We start from the raw sequence: 20,661 nt of genomic DNA on the forward strand, positions 1-20,661 counted from the left end.
TCACATTCTGAAATTTCAAGTCAAAATAAAAATAATTTGTGCTCAAACTTCTCCTTTGTTTTTTAATGGGTGAAAATATAAATGTGCTAGTTAAGGATATGTGTGTTAGAACTAAGTTTTAAACTTAAACTTAAAATTTGTGTATGCATTATATTTTAAAAGATAAAGATAAAATTGTGAAAGCCTCTTTCAAGTGTGAAGGCAAAACCAACATTTTGGTAGAGAGCCATTTAAAAGGATGCCACAGATCTAAAGTGCCAGCCATCTAGCTTGGTATACAAGAGTTTCAGCCTGTCCAGAACCTCCCATCTCTCCACATCTACACTGAGAACTGCATTATTGTATCATTTTCAGCAATTATAGTTTTATAAAGACTCATAAAAGCCATTCAAAATGTAAAGATCCTCCATTTACTGTAAAACTGAGGGAACTATGCCAGCCTAATGGGAAGTATAAAATAACAGGGCCAATTCACTAAGAAGATATTTGTACTCACACAAAGATGAAAACTTCTCTAGCAAACAAACAACTGAATTGTTTCCGTATATTATAATTGAATCATACTGAAGAAGTAAACACCATATAGATACTACAAAGACAGGAAGGCAAAATGAGGGAGAAAGACAACATACTTCACTTGAGGGGTAAAAAAAATAAGGTTCTGCTTACCGCTGCCTATAGGATGGAAGTGCACTGAATTCCTGTCACTGAATGTCAGTGGCAATTTCCAGAAAATAAGTCTACAGTGGGAGCTAGAACCTTAGCTTTTCCAAGTCATTGTAGTCTCATCAGCCTCCACCCAAACTGAAAATCACAGCCTAAATCTACAGCACTAAAAACAGTCATGCATGACCTTACCACCTGCTCCACAATGAGCCAACCTTATAAATAAAATATAGAAAGCCTATATGAGGCAGCAGAAAGAACAAACACTGAAGTGCAAATGCGAGCAGGCATCTAGCCATAAACATTGAGAATCGATGATTAAAACTCCTCTTAACCACAAAGGTGATAAATGCATAGCAATAGGGAAAACACACCCTATTCAGTCCCCATTGCAAATACTGCTGACAAAAGAAGCAACAAAATTATGACAATCACCTGTAAGTCTGTCCTTGCAAGTCTCCCATCTTACCCCTATTCTCCTGTTAATAGAGTGTACTTAGATACTAAAAAAAGTATCAGCCTCCTTTTTTAATCCACACCGCTCATGCCGCTGGTCTTCATTTCCATAAATGATGGGCACATAACAATGGCAACAGAATTAGTAGCTAGCACAGGTGTGTACTCCATCTAGATACACCGTAGCATGGAATAAACTAGCATTAATATAGTTGCATTGGAATAAGTCTTTGAATAAACTGACATTTTAGAATCTGGATGCTCACCATATTATCATCAACTGAAGCAGCTGGCAAGTAGTTTGGATGGTTTTGTTGCTAAAAGCTCTGGAGTTCTCTGCTAATGTTAGGTCTCTAAGTCCAAAGGAGAAGAGTGGGTGTGTGACAGCAGATATGCAGAACTAAAATCACTCTGCCAGTGCTTAAATCACCTCTTTTAGGGACTTTATCCAATGGTGATTACATGACCCACACCGATGTCCCTCAGATAGCTGTAGAACTTTGATTCTTCTAAGTATGTTTACAGTATGTCTTGCCTCAGACTCCTAAGTTTACCAGAAAAAGGCATTTATAGCTACCTGCAGGAACCCTTCAGGGTTGTCAAATTTTAACTCATGAGGCCAAGTTACCTTCCATGCACACAGAACATGGCTGGTAGATATTACTACATTGTACTCATATCTATTCACATCCTACAACACATCAACTGGTAGCTGGTAGATGTCAGTCATATCTGGGAGTCACTAACACTGTCATTAAGAAATCAACACTGTGGTAATTCTCTGGCATCTTCTACAGCATTTCCCACAGGTTATCTTGCAAGCTCACACTGTGAGGATCTAAGGACAGATCCCCTCAGTTTGAAACATAGTGAGATCACGAAAGGAAACACATTTTTCATGCTGTACAAAAGACTGCAGTATTTATCCCAGCATGTAAAGACCAGTTCTTCTGCACATATTTTTCCTTAGTTATGCAATCCCACCTTTCATACTATGATCAGTTTGTCGGATCCAGTGAATCAGAAAACAAAATAAATGAGATATACAAACTAGATTATGAATGGGTAAGTCCACATAAACTTAATTCAATGGCTAGCAAAAAATTCTTCACCAACTTCCTTTACAGAAATTCCTCCATCCCACCAGTTTACAGTGACTCATACTATTCCCATCTATCTAGACAACAAAAAGGTTATTCCTGATTTATCCATGAACATATGAACAAACAAATGATAACATTAGATTCTTTTCTTCTATCTGACCTCAAAGGTTTGCCACAATGACCTAAAAGCACATTTTGTGCTTTAAATTCTCCTTATGTGCCATAGCTACCTTCAGTCCCTGGGCAAAATAGAGAGACATGTACAAAGCAATCTTAGATAGGAACCTCAGGCATTTCTTTTTGAAAATTTACCCCAAACTATTTGTACCAGCACCTACAGTACTTTGAAGCAGATGTTCATTATCGAGATTAATGAGCTTTTACATTTGGGGGTTGGTTTTTTTTTTGGTTTGGCATATGTAAGATTTTCTGATAGTTCTTCCTCTGCTCTTCATAGTATTAACATTCCTATTTCTTGAAAACAGCTGCAGATGAGAGTTGCAAGAAAAAAAAAGAAGAAAAAAAAAGAGTTATTACTCAAAGTCTTCTCCTGACCATTTTATACCCATATATTTTTGGAAAGTTGTCAAAGTCCCCTTATGGAAGAAGAAGAATGTTTTGAATTATTTGAAGGGTCTGGACTTAAGTAAACTCAAAAAGAATTTGGAAAAATGAACAGAGACACTAAATTCTGAGACCGTTGTTCAAAGATACTGCACAGGCTGTTTTAGAAGCTTTATTCTGCAGCTCATATCATTGTGCCCATTAGAAGAATTCCCTGGAATACTGAGGATTTAAAAAAAAGATTAAATGTGGCTTGTGATTTTGTGTGTGGCACAATGTAGATATCCAATTATGTATTTGTAAGAGTGAAAAACATTTTACTCGGCAAGTAGACAGGCTGATATCTATTTTCCATCATTTGTATATACAAAGACTTTCCAAACACAGGTCAAGTTGTATCACTTTTAAATTGTTCTCCCATTAGGCCAATTCTAGAATGTATTTGGTGGCATAATTCACTTGACTGCGTTTAAATCTGTAGAGATATAAAATTATGTTTGGTATTGCAAAGCAAGAATGTCTGCTGAGTTAAATCAGCAGAGATATCTAGCACTTAAAGTGTAAATTGTACATATGTGTTTTGTCCATTTAATTTTCAGAGTTGGTCTTTATTAATGCATTTACTCATATAAATATCTAATGATGCCAAACCAGCTGTTTTCTGTAAAAAACAAGTGTTCACCTATACGCAATTAAAGACCCACCAGGATTTTCTTCTAATGAAGGGGAAAAAACCCCAACAAACCAGAACAAAACAAAAAAACCCCAGCATATCATTAAGATCTGTGAAACTGTCACTTTGCTGGATTGTACGCTTCAGGTAGGAAGTGTTAGTAGAAATTGAGAGTTCGGGTTACTTTTAATAGCAGGAGGAAAACTGAAAAATAAGATGCATTGAAATTCTGACCTACAATGATATTCCACTATGTTCTGTGGAGAGTGAGTGCATAAAAATGTTGAAATAGAGACTGGAATAATGTTGGTAGGTTTTAGTATTACAGTTAAAACACTGCTCAGTCATAACCCCTACAAATGACTACTTTCACTTACATTTTATCATCGGTATAATTAAAAGAAGTCTCTTGAAAGGGGCATTCTCATTATAACGAAGGACCACTTCAGACCCAATTGAAATGAAAAGACAGACCATAGATTATGTGTAGATACCAAGTGGTAATTTCTAGGGAAGCATAAAATGCCAAATGTGTAACAACTATATTTTATAACTATGTGTTCAAAGGACTTACAGTATTTTATTGTACAAAGAGGCTTTGGCTCAGAAAGACTACTTCAATGAAGTGCTTCCTAGCATATATTCCGAAAAATTTTCAACTCGCTTATCAGAAACAAAAGATATTTTGTTCCTGATACGATTATTTTTAATTTACAGCTTTAAAAATTCAGCTGAAATTATCCAAAGGAAGTATAAATGTTGAATAACCATGTATTTAAGAAATTAAATTTATCCAACATTTCACAGAGATAACACTATCTTTCTGTGTGCACCTCCACAATGTAAAAGCAGGCACACCATTTTACACAATCTAGGGTTCCTTTTTTGGTGGTGAGTGAAAAGACTACCATTGTCACTACACCAACATATTTTATGGAGTACTTCAAAACTTGCCACTGGTTTTTCAAAATACATCAGTATTTAAGTAACTTTTTCAATCGTCAAAAACTCTTAGCTCTCATGATAGTTTAAAGCTGAAAAAATGAAAGAAAAATCAGATTATCAATATATTAGTATTATTTCTTTCCTGTTTATTAAAAAATACTTTTACACACATTTTATTTGCCAGAAGCTCACATTTGGAAAAATTAAGCACCTCTAATTGTAAAATGTTAGGACTTCAAGAGACAAGATGCAATGTCCAGATGAAATTATGAATATAGCATTATTAGTAAAGACACTTAGGTCATCCTAAACAACAAAATTAACAGAGACAAATTCCAAAATTTCTGTATCTTAGATCTCCCATAATATATGAACAAGAAATGTGTTACATACATGAGGCACTGGTTTAAAAAATGCTCCTGTGTTTTGTTTTCATTCTCCTCTCGACAAGCATATAATTTGTCATCTAAAGTCACAAACATATTCCAAAACATTCTTTAAAATAGATCCAAAATGCATATCCATGTTTATACAAGTAGCATGAGATTGTATGCTATTGTACTTAGAGGACATTTCAGTCCAGTTGAGTTATATCAACATAAGTTACATGATTGACTTTTACAACAGAAAGAAAAGGTTGTACTCAAACAACTGTTATTGCCTCAATGGAAGAAAAATCAATGAAAGTAAAATGAACAAGAGATTTTGTCTGAGTTGCAGTTAATACTACTGAAGAGCTATGGATATTAGAAGGTCAACAAATAAATTAGTCCAAGTGTTATGAAATGAATGATTTGGCTTATAATTGTATTGAGTGCAAATTGTTCACTGCCTATTAGACCAAGTAATTTTTAACCATGGTGCCTCAATTACTGTTCCATAAGCAATAATATAGTTGTAAGAGCCACTGGTTCGATCGAGTGACCTATGAGACACACCAGGACAGCTGACTTTGCTATGATGGATCACTGAGCCTGATCTCCAAATGGTGCCAAACCTTCCCTTCCCGTGAGGAGTTCTCATAAAAGAAACATTACTGCTTGATTCATTTTACCAAAATGTTTGAGTTTTCAAGTGTCAGCAGTTGAGTAGAGATTGTGAAGCTCTGTATTTCTTAGAAGAATTACGACAACAGGCATCCTATTGCTTCCAGCACTCTCTGCTAAATGGCATCATGATGGTTAGGAGGATGCTTTTTCTGCTACTCAATTGGACTGTGTTGTGAGAAATACACGGCAATCATATTTTACATCACCACGTAAACCACTGCATAACACCTAAAAGTAGGCTAGAAATGGAAACTGTAGGTGAGATTATAGACATTACTTCACACTTCTGCAATGCCCTGCATTCAAAGATCTCAAAGCACCACTTTAATGGGAACAAATTAAACTTCACAACATACTTTCTAGGAAAATATTCTCTCCCCCATCTTCATCAGAGACAGCCTTAAAGCGTAGCAGTTTGGCTGAAGTCACAATGGTCTATGGTTACAACCAGGGCAAGTTTTGTAGGGTGAGGTAATATCTTTTATTAGACCCACTGATATGGGCGAGAAAAGGTACAGTCAGCACGCAGGAAGCAAGGCTTGGGCACCCAGAAGCTTGTCTGTTTTTTTCCAGTTGTATCAGTTAGTCTAATATAAGATACTACCACTCCCTACAAATCCTGATAGCCTTAAAGAGGGAAAAGAAATTAATCTGATATTGCTTTCATGCTATGAAGTAACAGACATGGCGCTTCATGAGGAGGAAAGGCAGCAGCTGCGTTTTCCCATTGCTCCTGAGGGCATGGTGTTCCCTGTGAGCCAGGACTCGAAATATGGCAATAAAGGTCTCACCACACTCCCCACAGGACTGGGCCTTAAAGGACTGTAACTACGCAGCAACTACGCGTATCTGCTCTCTGCCCATATATAAAAGAAACTGAAGATGTAAGTGCAAATCCTGAATTATCAAATAATCTGTGCAGAAGAAACCACAACAATAAAAGGCTAATTAGAATAGATTGTACCACATACAACCAAATCCTGTTTATTTTGTCACTCTGCTATATTTTTGATAAATCACTACATTCAAACAGTCTATTGGGAGGGTGATTTTCCATTTCATCTCTCCATTGAGCAAAAATGTGCCATGTGACTGGAGTCTGAATTTCAATTTCACCAGCATACAGTTGAACTGAATATTATTTGGCACAATACAGTGTACAACTGAGCCACTAAATGGCTGATTTACTAAATTATTATTAGATGAGCTCTTGCTGTTCGAAGTGAAAGTGCAGTCGCTGTCTCTCTTCATGGTGTGTTCAAATTGTTCTGTGTTTAAATATTCAGCATGAGGCTAATGTGAACTGATGAACTGAGACTACAAACATTCACTTTCAATACAGACAGAGAGACAGAGATGCAACATATCATGTGGCCTGCGGAGGTGAAAATGATTTATATTTAAGGATGGTGCTGCCTACTTCCATTACTATAAGATATTTCTTAATTAGCTTTGCATTTGATTCAGGAGTTTGGAAATGTAGCTAAAAAACAGCTCCAAAACAGAACTAGCTGTGTAGCTGTGGTGGCTTCAGAATCCCGGTAAATTGGTACTTGAGCCCGGGTCTCTGTCACTAAAGTGCATGAGCTGCCATCGCAGTTTCATACTTTAGTATTTGAGTTACAACTTAAAAGTATCACCTGCAATTCCAACCTCAGCATCAGAAATCCTAGGAAATGTAGAGGACTGACCATGTTGTGTAATTCTATGACTTTTTGAGGTGGGGGGAGAGAGGGGAAAAAGGAAAAAAAAAATTTTTTTTCTAAAAGGTTAAAAAAAAAGAAACAATTTCTTTACTGCCACCTGCTGGAGTTGACAATAACCCTTTGTCATACTAAAAGAACAAGCATCTTCACTTAGAGGACAGTTACGGCAAGCATTTAAAATACTGTGATCCCAGACACTTACAGTAGATTAGAATTTTTTATTGGTGCTGTGTTGCCATAACAACATAAAGACAGCAGATGACTTAAGCTAAGCTTGCAAAGCAAAAGGCTGCTCATCTGGCAGTTAAAATGAATACAGTTCACTTCACAAGTTCCCCATATGGACCCTTAGTGTATGGTAATGAGGATACCATATGGTGGGAGAAAATGCACAGAGAACAATTGTGCTCTACTGGATGAGTGAAGTGAGCAGGAAGTTATGAGGAAACGCAGGAGAGAGATTTGTGCGTGTGCTCTCTAACTCAAGGGTTTCTTTCAGAGGGGGGTTCTCTCTCTTCTTAATCTTCTCCTTAATATATACATGCATAGAAATGACAGAGAAACATATTGTACATTTTGCAACATCATTCATCATAAACTGTCAGGTGTGTTTGTAAATCAGCTTGGTAAGATCTTATAAATTTGTAATTCTTAAAAGGTAAAAGTGCTAAGTTTTTAGACAAAGTGCAGGAAAATTTAAGCACTTCTGACAAGTAGAAACATTAGTGGTAATCATTTTAAAAATGCTTGCATCTTTCTGCCTGCATGTTTAGCTGTAAATAATGCCGCAATGAATAAAAGCTTTAAAAAGGGGAGGGGAGGATGAAGCGGAATAAATATTTTTTATTTTATTTCCAAAAGGATAAAAAGTAATAGTTGATCAGAACCATATGCATGCAAGATTCTGCTGTAAATGTACATATGCTATACAGTACGCTGTACTAACCAGATCCTAAACCTGGTAAGACAGCTTGCTAAAGGCTGCAAAGTCAATTTTGTACTACACATGCTTCATAAAAGATGAATATAAATGCATTAGTTAGACACGGTGAGCTAAATTAGAAGGTCAGGCAGGGCTGGAAGGGCTGAAATATCACACAACCAATGACTGTAATTACTCTTTTTTTAAGTCTATTAAGTGGTGTTGTTCTATCAAGGCTCAGGGGTATAGGACGTGAAGTACAAGATAAAGTAATGTGTATTTATTACTCCCACGGGATCAATTTACTAGATATTTTCAGCTCCATGGAGCAAAATACACAAATGCAGCCTTTGTTACTTTCTTCAAACTGTGGCTTTTTCCTTCAAAAGCTCTGCTCCTTGAAGGGACCGTGTTTACCTCTTTGGTATCTTCTTGCCACCCTCCGTTAATTGTTGGTTTTAAAAACAATAACAATAAGGACACAGGAATAGAGAAATGTGGGGATCCCTCTTACAGGATGTTCAAACAAGTGGTTTGAGTTGCTCAGATGGAATGTGCGGAGTAGAAAATCCAATCCCAGGCATGATTTTTACCCCAAGGCAAAGCAGAAATCAGGAATGGAGAATGGCGCAGAGCTCCTTGTCATCATGTTAGCCCTGATCTATTAAAAGTTTTGTCATAGATTCTAAATTACACCATCTGCTCTAATCATTTGCTGAGTAAATGCTGACCCACTTATAAAGAAAACTCACTGAAATGTGTATGCACACTGTTGACCTTCAGAAAGGAAAGGGCTCCTTGCCAGCCACTTGTATGTGATTCTGCCCTTCAGCGAGCAGCGTGGCTCTGTCTCTTCGCTCTCCTTTCAGACTCACCGCGTGTTCCCAGACATGCCTCTGACATGCACCACCCCATAAGGGTGATACTTCCACAGTAGCCTCACGCATCTTGGTTGTCTTCTTCCCAATAGCTTTGAAACTCTCTCTCTGAATATTTTCAATAGGAGAAATTGAAAACCAAACCCCAAAAACCCAAACAAGACCCTCAACCAACTAAATGCCCAAATTGTTAGGAAATGAAAAAAACCCAAGAGTTAAGGGTTCAATACCAACCTTAACTCTGATCTCGCATTCCTGTGAATTTTACAGTACAGCGTAGAAACTGCCAAGCACCTCTCACGCCCTCCTTGCTATACAGATGAACTCCAACAGCTCCTCTTCACATGCTCCCCCTTCCTGCCCGTACTTAGTATAAAAGTTTTCTAACAACCCTCTTGGTGGAAAAAAACCCCAAACATGCATTTTCTTAGCTGAAAATTACTAACTTAGGTTAAAATACAGTCTCTTGAGTTAGCAGATGGAGATGCATTCTGGAATTTCCGTTGGGTCTGTCTGAAGCAGCAAAGCTGAGTTTCCTTGTCTTCATTGCTATTTTAACCTCCGCTAGCAAGCCTGGGCCAACCCCCCCACATTTAGAGACAACCTTTATTTGCAATATAAACAATACCCATGTCACAATGGATAAAGGGCAGGTCTGTGGGATTTCATATGGGAAAAGACAACTGCTTTTGCCAGCCACTGGTTCTGAATAACCACCTGTCTTCTATTAGTGTCCTAAATGAGGAGGTGGGATATGTCTTGGGGGGGTCTAATGACTGACCAGAGAAAAGGAGCTGAAGGGAAGGTGAAGCCTGGTTACGTGTGCTCTCCGCTCAGCAGGGAGGCCTCTGTGTGCTAGAGAGAGAGGCAGGCTCCACTTTCATCCACATGAAGAGAAACCAGAAGTAAAGGTCCCTTTCGGGAGGGCTAAGGGGTCTCCTAGGGAGAGCATTTAAGCAACAGACTGGGAGGGAGAGGATGTCAGATCACGGAGCGGGTCGATGCAATGACTTGCTTCTCAAACACACAGCGAACAATCTTGCGCTTAATTTAAATACAAGTGATGAGTTGTAAGAGTGGTGAAAACGGCAAATAAATTCTAGGAAATTGCATATAAAGAGGAATCATTGTTATTAAGTCATTTAGGATGGATGTGTTTCAAATCTAGCTCACAGTTGAAACTGTTTTACAGCTATAGCTGTGGAGTTTTAACAAAATTGCAGAATCTCAACGTATCTGCCAGGGATTTATTTTAAGGATTGTAGGGTAGTTACATGAATGAACCTCAATAGACTCAACATGTCGTTGTGATCTGAACTCTAGTGATTTCCACTACAGTTATGCATGCAAGAACCCACAACACGTGTATTTGTGCGCACATATGCAAACATATGAGACAGGGAAATTGCACACACACGTGCAGGCTTATTCCCCAGCTCCACAGGCAGGCTTTCTACAGACTGCTCCTATAGGATGACGATACGATTTCTTAACATTAGCATCATGGTATTTCTTTTCACTTCTCCCCAGAGATCTCTTGTTTCCTCTGATCTGCCTCCTGTCTGTATTAGAAAGGAAAGACTATACCGCCCAGCACATTCCTGGTACTTGATCTCACTCCAAGCTTTGGGTGCTAATCCCACCACCTTTGTACTGCCTGTCTCTCCTCTTGGTGCATGTGTTTGTGCGTGTGTGTGTGTGTATGTACAGACATGCACATCTGCTAGTGACAACCCTACACTGGCTGCTTTCCCTGATTTGCTCTGTGCAAGAAGGGAACAGGACTCTGGCCTATAGCTGGCTCCATAGCCCAGCTGCCAACATCAGCTCCCACTCTTTTTTCTCCAGAAACTTTATATTGCATTTCTACTTTAAATGCATCTCTACACCAACTCTCAGTCTAACAGTTCCAGGTGTTCCTGTTCTTCTCACTATGGGAGGATATTCTCCACTGGAATTTGGCTACTGAAGCACTGGGAGACAGAAGAAAAATTCAAAATCTGCCTTTTTTCTTTGCCTACTTCCAGCAGATAGCTGGAATATTTTAAAAAATTAATCTCAAGCATGAACAATGAGCACTTCTGAAAATATTGGTTCTAAACTAGTGGAGATCAAACTCCTCAAATAGTCTCAATGGTTTTAGAAATGCCTGTTGACACAGACATGGCTGTTAACTCCTCAGCTCTGGAGGGTAGAGCATGTGCTAACCCTCACTTGATGGCCTCAACAATTCTCCTTGACTGCAGGGATAAGTAAGTCACACAGCAGAATGCTCTTGTTGGTCCATGGGAAGGCCTGCATGCCCTTATGAACACAAAAATTATAACCAGTTCTCTTTCTTGAAAGATCTCTAATTCATCAGTAATGTTTAAATGGAATAATGGCCACAAACCCTAGCAGCAATTATAGAAATGTGGGGGTAGGGGGTGTATTTATTTAATGCATAAGTACAAGCTTTTTAATGAACAGAAGCAATGATACACTGGCAGGACAATGAGGAAAATAGAAGAAAGGATAGATATTGAAAGCTTTGAGCACTGCTCTCTTCTCTGCTGTCTCGCTCTCTGTCTCTCTCACACATTTGCCCTCTCTGCCCGTGGTTCCACTGTGGAAGCCATATGGCTTCCAACTCTCTTCTAAGTAGCCACTGAGAATTGTCTATAGTGGAATACTGCCAAAGCCCTTCCTGGTTTAATGACATGGGGAAGAGCGCTGTGCAGTACTCGCCCAGCACAGAGACTCACTGCGTCCTTGATTATGATCCTGGAGCCAGCAAGCGATGCTGGGAATTGAACCATCAGTGCCTCAAATACAGAAGTCGACATGTGCCAACCCCTGCTGCATTCAGCCTCTGTGCGTGGCATATTAATGAGTCTTGAACTTGAGGTCCAACCTTCAAGCTTGCACAGAAGGAATTACCCAAAGACAAAAAAAAAAGGTCCTCTTCGTTCTGTTTCCTTCTAACTTTGCATAGTGATACTAGTTTCTCCACTGAGTTTGTTCAGTCCTAAGACAGTAACTTTTTTTTAGGCCATCACATGATACCTCTGCATACACAACCACAATTTCCCTTGATTTAAAGATTTGAAAAAATAGCTTGAAAAGATACTCAGAACAAACACATTAAGCCAAGAGGGTATATGAGGGGACAGACGACTCAGTACTAACCCTAATTTTCATACCCTATCCATAAATACCTGCTAAATGTTGGAGTCAGGATATGGAGTTAGATGGAGCTTTCTTCTGCCTGTTTTTATGTCCCATGACACTAGAGAGCAGGAACGTGTGGTTATCAGTTGGTAACAGTCTCAGTCTAAATGAGAAAGAGGAGGATGTCCAGCCTGACGGCTGCATTCCCATACCAGCACAGAAGAACATTGCTGGGGACTCCCTCAGTGCTGTGGGTGTCAGAAAGGGAGCCCAATACCTGTGGAAGTTGGTGATGCACTACAACTCCCAGCTGCATAACCCAATTCGGAATTGCTTAGTCTTATTTTACTTGAATTTCCTGATTTAGAGGAAAGCCATGGCCATCTACTAGTCAGCTGGAACATTGGGTTCAGGGAAGTTCTGTAGTGTTTCTTTTGGGCCTCGCAAATGCCTGGTGCATAGTAAAGGCTGGTCTTTTATTTTCTGAGAAACAATTTTTCTCCACGTGCACATTGGCAGCAGAGGCATGATACAGATGAAAGAGCCCCTACAGAAGGATGCTGTCTTTCTTTGGAAAGGGTTGCACCTCTGGAGGGAAATTTGACAACCTATGAAAGCTATGTCCTACTGCAAATCTCTCCAAAAGTCAGAGAAAGGGACAGCTTGTAGAAGGTGAACAGAGCCAATGTAAAATGTAACTCTCCAGGACAGCATGTTTCTTTGGTGGTAAGAGGGAAGGACAACACATCATCGACCCTGCAACCACAGTCTACAGCCTTCCTAGGCAAAGATAAAAGACTTAACAAGCCTGTAAAAAAATCACATACTGAATTTTGTTTCTGTCAAGAAATAAAAGAAAATAAGTTACAGTGCTCATGAAATCTTCTAACCTTTGAAACACTTTAGAAATTTAACTAATCAAAGCCCACAACAATCCTTGATGAAAGCCTGCTGACAGCTCAGGAAGCTACAGAAGAAAGGTCACAAGATTTACCCAGTCACAAAGGCTATACTGGACGTGCATTATTTCAGGGATCTGGCCTAAGGCATCAAAGCCCAGTCTGTTCCATGTCTCAGGTCTGCAAATTCACATCTTCCTTTCCATAAGTCAAAGGTGGTGTTCTTCAAATACACACACTTGGCCTATTTGACTCCCCAACTCACTCACTCACTAACAGCCATGATGCTAGAGCAGATAAAACACATGGTGGCAGTTGGTCATATACAGTGACTCCAGCTCATGCATGCTATTGCTCAGTGTTCCTGTGGCAAAGAGCAACACTTTTTCAAATACTGCACCTCTTTCTCCAGTATATCACAAAACTCACCACAAATTCTCACCAGAGAAAGTACAGTATGGCAAGGTAGCAAGAACAGAACTGAGTGCAGACCCAGACAGCATTTTCACAGTACAAGACAGAAGTACTAGAAGCCTATGCAAACTATTCGTTTTCTTCCTCAGCTTTTACTTGACAGAAATCAACAAAAAAACTCCCACTAATTTTGATGGGAACAAACATCAAATCACTTCACTATGCATTGCTGTAATTATTTCAGCAATCCTGAAATAAAGCAGTATATAATAATTATTATCCTAAAGCAATACATGGTGCAGCAGCAGTGGACTCACATTCCCTGAAGATCCAAATAACTTGATTTTATCAATGGTCAAGTTCTCAAAATTATAATGGCAAGTACTACTGTGATACCAAAACCAAGAAGCGTCATTCTTCTATGAATAAGCTGCTCAGGTTCCAAAATACCAACCAAAAATATGTTCTTTGTTAAGTATTTCAGAACACAGAGTAAGATGTGCTTTTAAGAAAGGCAAGAGCTGTTTGAGTTAGCTGTGACTCAGAAAGTCCAAGAAGTCTCATAAGCCTACAATGAAAGTTGCTGATCGGGCTTTATTGGCCATGCCTCTCTTTCAGCTTATCTGGGTTGGGGACCAAACTGGGACCATTACATTTAGAGAGTCTTGCACTCTCAGACAAAAACATGCAGTAACCAGCTTTACCATATTTAATAAAACAACAAACTTTGTGCTGACCTTTGGCAAGCGTTCGGGGTCACCAGGGTGCCGGGGGATAACCTTCTGTAACCTTTGGAAACCATAGTCAATGGTGGGTTCGTTCAGAGCTGAAACAACAACAAACATCGTGATGTGACAAACGCATAGCAAGCAGGCTCCATTGCACTGTAACAATTGGCAATGCATTGCAAGACCGAGGAAGGATCACAGCAAAATCCCCTTTTACTGGAATCAGCACTGACTATGAAGTCTTGGTTCAAACGCTGTTTGAGGTTGGTTCTGAGGCTTTGGTTCAAACCACAATGCAAACCTTCCCACTTGAGCTTCTAAAACAAGGTTGCTGGAAAATTTGGGGATGTTGCATACATCTTCCAAATAGGAACCAATTATTATCTCTGAAAGCCGCCATGAAATTAATTGGATAAATACTTTGCACCCCATCTTTCATGTTGGTTTTTTTCCTGCTTTGATATTATGACGAAGGTCCTTTGCGATTGGAAGACAAAAGAAGTAACTATTAGGGCGTCTCTCTTCTTCCAGATTCTATTATACATTTAATATGCTCCATGTGCAATGATCACATATAATTTTGTTGTGAACTACAGGCATTTGTCTTGGCAGAGGCTTTACTCATTGACACTGACTTCAGCAGCCCAGCTCAGGCTCCAATCAGCACTAAACTGATCCTAAAGACTTAATGAATCTAAAAAAAAAAGAATCTATGTTTTTAGTTCATCTTTCCCCAGTCCTTGTCCAATAAAATGGAGGAGAGAAATGGTAGAAGTGGAACACTTTAATCTTCATGAAAATGCTGGTCTGCCTGCACTAATCAAAGCTCTGATTGTGCCAAGCCTTTAAGCACATGCTTATCTGTAAGCACATACTTAAACCCATTTGCTTTCAGCAAAGCAAATTTGAGCATATTATGTTTTTATATGATTGCCTATAATTACAGGGGACTGCACTGAATGACCTTCTAGCTATATTTCCAGTCATATGATCACTTTAAAACTCAGATGTTAGTGAGACTTCAACATGTGCTTAAAATTTCTTAAGTGCTTTGGTGAACTGGAACAACAGTCAAGCATTCTCAAGCATCTCTAAACAACAGCACATCTTGACTTTCCCATGCCAATAGAGATGATGAAATTTTTCACAGCAGTTTGATTGCAATTTTTTTGAGTTAAATGAAAAAAAAATTTCCAATATTGATTTTTATATTTTCAGCCTTTTTTTTTTTTGGTGGACAGGAAATCTGATTTTTTTTTTTCTTTTTTGTCACTTTAAAGTTTTTCTTATTTTGTTTTAGCTTATTAATAACAAAAAAAATATTTCTTGCACACGATCTGCTACTAAATTATGAATATATCTTGTACCTTTATGATGGTTTTGTTATGAGCTTTACTATGTGGCTAGAATGATGCCATCTGATTCTTGCAAACAGATTTATCATCAAACTATATCTTCCAGTCTCACTTGTCTAAGCACTCTCATGTAGCTCAATGATGCTTATCCCACAGCAAGTTACACAACTCCATCAGTCTGATCAACATGGCACAATTTGTCCATACTTCCACTTTTTAGGTGAAGAGAACATTTTTTTAATACTCCTAATGTTAAAGATCTTTAGCCAGACCACATTGTTGTCATGAAAGTAGTATCTAATCCCTGGCGTATTTTTAATTAATTGGTGTTCCATAAACAATCCCACAAAACAGTCCAGTTTTTAAAGAAACTGTTCCATTTAAATTACTATTTTCAAACCACATTTCCACAGCAGATGGTTCTACTGGCAACCAAAGGGTCAGATTTTTATATCCTCCTGGGCCTTCAGCACATCCCAACTCTGTAAGCTGGCCCAGCGATGCTACTGCAAATTGAGGCAGAAGGAAGGTGCTGTAGGGGAATCACACAGTCCAGCAGAATCTCAACATTTCTCTAGTGTCAGACAGGAATCTTCTGAGCATATCCTGAAATTACTGTTACATTATTATTGTAATACCAAACTAGAAATCTTTCAGGATTTTACTTTCTGGACTATTGTCAGAAGGTTTTTTTGCCCCAGAGATCATGACATCCCTCTAGTCTCCTTGGGTTTTTTCATGCACTTCCCTTCATCAGGAATATCTAAATTTGATCTTTTATTTATATTCAGGTGATTGTATGGAAGGAGTGAGAATAAGGCTTTTCCCCTGCTTGCACCCTTTTTGGTTTTTGGATGGTTGGGCCTTTTTTCCACATTTCCTTTCACACCCTGGCCACATGCTGTCCACTCTGTTGTGTAGTTTTGCAGAAAATATCACAGTACCTGGGTTTGTAAACCCCCGGTTTCATTACCTTTGAGTTTCCTTACATGGCTTCTTATCATGGACCCGTTTAGTTTAGACCTTCTTCAAATTTTACAATACATTAATTCACTGCTATTTATATTTATTATAAAAAATAGCTGTTCTCTGAGAAGATTAAAAAAACCCCTACAGTTCTAATTTACATTTCTTTTGCAAATATGTTAGAAGATTTTAGCGTGGTTCTGCCAAATGTATTTCTTCTCTAATTCAGTCTAGTTTATGGCCATTTTCCCTTTACATCCTTTGGGAAAGTAGTTACTAAATTCTGCAGTATTATAAATGGAGGCCAGTTCTGAAATCCCCCCAGAGATAGCAGTCATTTTCTCGTATCTTCCCACACATTCAACACATTTGAAATCCACAGAGTATTTCCTGTGAGTATTTTCTGAACTAAATGACCAAAAAAAAATGTTAATTTTATGGTCCAATCTCACAAGGCATCAAGCATCCTCTGAGAGATACTGAAAACTTTCTGCTTCAAATAGCTTCAGCTTTACTTTAGTGGTGGGGAGAGGCTGCACACAGCAATTTGCAGGATTGGGTCCTAAAGTGTAGTTGTCAAATATCACTCATTAGTCTATAACCGTTCAACCCTTTCAGTCTCAGATAAAATGAAAAGAAGAAATCTTTAGCTGCCTGAACATCTAACCACAGATTGGAATGGTATCAGCCCTCCATTCTTCAGTGCATTTAGAATCCAAGTCAAATGTAATTTGTCACATCTCGAAGAAAGAGCCCTATTTAAATATTTAACCCCACCTTCAGTGTTACGGCCACACCAGTTCCTGTGTCACTAGCTGGCAAAACTCCAAAGAAAAGGTGAAATTCTGATCTCCTAGCATTGTAGAAGAGCCAGTGCTCAGGCCACCACTAGTGGCAGCTAATGTACGAGGTCAGATACCAACTCCATGCAAGGTTTTGCCTCTGTCCCCAGTGTGTGCGAGCTTGGTCTCTGCCTTTGAAGTCCATTCACAATAACGCATTTCCCAGTGCTCTAATTCAAAGAAAGTTGTCTTTTCCATGATTGGAAAAAAAAAAATCAATAAGAAATACAAACTCTCTATTTGTGTTCTTGACATCCATACATTAAAAACAAGCTAACACATACTGTACTTAAAATGCATTCCCATTACCCTAAATTTTAAAAGTACTATTGAAAGTACTACTAACTTTAAAAAACTGTACTAAATTCAAATAGGTCCCAAGGCTAATGGCAGCAATTTGTATACCAACCCAAACTGACTGGCCCACTTTTCAAAATACAGGTATGATAATCTTGTGGTTTTAAAAGGACATTTAAATTGAAAGACTGTGAATTTAGTACATAATTATACCAATAGAACCCTTTAACTTGTCAACTTGTAAATCTAAAAGGCTATCAATCATTTCTAAAGAGGAAATAAACCTTAAAATTCTTTGATTGACAGTGCTTACTTTTTATGTGAAAAAAAAAAGGAGTAAAGTGGCCAGAAATCCATTTACAAAAGTACATTGTTTTACATAGGTGAGTAAAAAGCCAATAATTACACCTCCAAAAGACATATAAATCAAAGTAAGTACTTTCCCCTCACTTACATATTTTAAGTTGCGGTAAACTTCAGGTAACTTTTTATTAAAATACTTTTCCAAATGCAAAGCTTATTGAAGCCATTAATAGAGTAGCATTTTCATTTAAGCTAATATAATCATTTTTGCAAATACAAGATTTAAGCCATTTTTCTCCTTCCAAACAATAAACTTTCAGCCTGTCTCTTGTGTGAATTAACTGAAATTACACCCAGGTGTACAAAATCTGCCTATCTATCCTAGTGTATGAGTTAAGGCACAATATTTATTATTCTTACCATTTTATGAATTACTTTTTAAACCCTTGAGGAAGAACTTTCTTTCAAATTAGACTCTAACAGAATAAGCCATGAAGCTCTTTATGCAGCAAGTCTAAAGCCATAACTCATAAAATCTAAGGCTTTTAATCAAGAAAATGCACAATGTCTATGGAAATAAGGATGTGTACATTATATTCATCTTTTCAAAGTCCAACTTATTTTTCAACAGAAATGCTGCTTATGCCTCTGAGAAAAATGTTTCCACCATAAGTATAATTTCAAATTCTGTACGAATACTTTTAATAACTGCATGTAGATAATCCACCATCTTTAAAAGTCTCTTTCTCTTTTTTTTTAACTAGTCAGTGGAGGGCTTTTTTTAATATTTCACATAATGAATTCCTACTGTGTCAATAGAACTTTGGTCGTTAATTGAATGACTGTCTGATGTATCTGAAAGAGGAATTTGTTTCTCTGGCCACGCTGCCAACTTACAGCAGAATGATCGACACTTAATATCAGCAATTAAAAGGACCTGTTCAAATATCATATGGAATTCGTAGCTTGGGGTAGTGTAGGAGAACTCTTCACCAAGGAAAACTCATTCAGCAAATGCAGAGAGTAATTGAATTAGACACATTTTAACATTATTATTCAAAGAAAAATAAACACACGCTACATAGAAGCATTATGGAAATATTTCAGAACGTAAAACATATCCAGTTAATTTGTTTCCCATGCATTCATGGTTTCATTTATTCCTTTTATTTTGCAGCCTTTGTTTCTTTTTCATTCTGTTTGACCCAAAACCAATGAGAAAGCAGCACTTAGACCTATGAACTTCCCATATGCTTTTCCAGTGGAAAAGGCTGTAAGGAGAGGGAAGGGACTATAAAGGGCTCAAATAACAACAACAAAAAAAGGCTGAAGGCTACAAACAAATTGGCCTCAGGTCCACAGGTCTGACTGTCCCTGTCCCAGATGAGAAACCTGGTCTTGATTGTTTTAAGTGAAACACCCAGGGAAAGGCTGCGCATGGCAATTAAGTGTCCCACAGTGCTTGCTCCTGTGGCACACCAGAGAGTTGCCGGTTTTCTTGGAAGGCAGAGGCATCAAGTTTTAAGGTAATTATGACCTGCAGAAGCACAGAGCTATAATGGCTTCAGATTATGTCCAGGAGGCTGTGGCTACAACAGTGGAATGGAAGAAGATTCTTTAGACTTTACCTTTGTCTCTTCATGAATCCATTATTTTTTTAAATTTGGCTCTACAACAAAATTAGACACCTAGTGACAAGTTCTGAACTATATGTCAAAGGGATGGGGCTTTGCGGTCTACAATGCAGCTATTTTGAATTTTCTCCTGTCTGACAAGAGAAACTTCATCAAAACATAAATAGAAGTTGACTCTGTGGCCAAGACACACAAAGTTACCCATCTCAACACTTCATAGTCACAAAAGAGTATGAAGGAATCCATGCCAAAATGCTGGAGCACTGTCACAGCAATGAAGGCCAGGTCAGGAACACATTTAACGTGTCTCTCGGTGTCCAGATTAAACCAGGGCAGAATATTTGAAGGCACAGAGAATGAATATTTTGCATAAAATCAAGGGCAGCTAGGAAGGCAGACTCTTCGACGGGAGCCTTCCAATCTTAGCATCTCCAGAGGCATTTTATAGCTAAGGACTTCTTTTCTCTTGAACGTTTGGCCTCTTCCTCCACCAACTCAGATGCCCACCTCTATAATCAGCTCTCTTCCTTTTTAATCTGTACTTCTGTCTGTATTTCCACACTGCTGAGAAACAGCAGTATGGGGTGCAAGCAGCAGCAACTGAGAGTAGTCACACGAAAGCTTGTGACTGCCCACTCTTACTGAGCACAGACTCTATAAGGAGATGGAAAGCAGGAGCTCCTTCCTCTCGTAGCGGCAAGATGCTGCCATGGAGCTGATCCAGGGTATTTGCCTTCACTAACAGCCTGTGGGTTGTGCCTCCAGGCTCTGGGTGATTTCTGCTCGAAGTCCCTGACTTTTTAACAAAATAAAACCTTGACTCTCGGAGATAGGGATAGGATAGGACAGGACACACCATATTAATATCAAACTCCAGGTGCCAAAATGCCTTGCTAAAGCCCTGCAGTAGAGCAATACTAACAATGGATGATATTATAAAGCAACATCTTGACATGGCATGCTGTAAGCAAACCCTACCCAACAACTCTTATGCATAGTGGCCTCTTTATGACTGCTCTACAAAGACAGCAAAAAAAAACCCAAACACTTCAAAACCCCATCATCAAATGAAAAAAAGTCTGTTTTGCAAATCTCCCTGCAAAGACTATTC

At 38.5% G+C, this 20,661-nt stretch overlaps 1 protein-coding gene across 7 annotated transcripts in view; it reads right to left on the bottom strand.

The window, feature by feature from the left end:
• Positions 1–20,661, bottom strand: part of EBF1 (EBF transcription factor 1) — a 285,268-nt gene that overhangs the window by 20,530 nt on the left and 244,077 nt on the right. For all 7 annotated transcript variants that reach the window (XM_052816660.1, XM_052816657.1, XM_052816659.1 and 4 more), the window contains exon 11: positions 14,163–14,251. In XM_052816660.1, coding sequence (XP_052672620.1) covers positions 14,163–14,251 — 89 coding nt within the window. The remainder of the gene's footprint in view (positions 1–14,162; positions 14,252–20,661) is intronic.

The sequence above is a fragment of the Harpia harpyja genome, chromosome 20, assembly GCF_026419915.1.
Source record: "Harpia harpyja isolate bHarHar1 chromosome 20, bHarHar1 primary haplotype, whole genome shotgun sequence".
Classification (NCBI taxonomy): Eukaryota; Metazoa; Chordata; class Aves; order Accipitriformes; family Accipitridae; genus Harpia; species Harpia harpyja.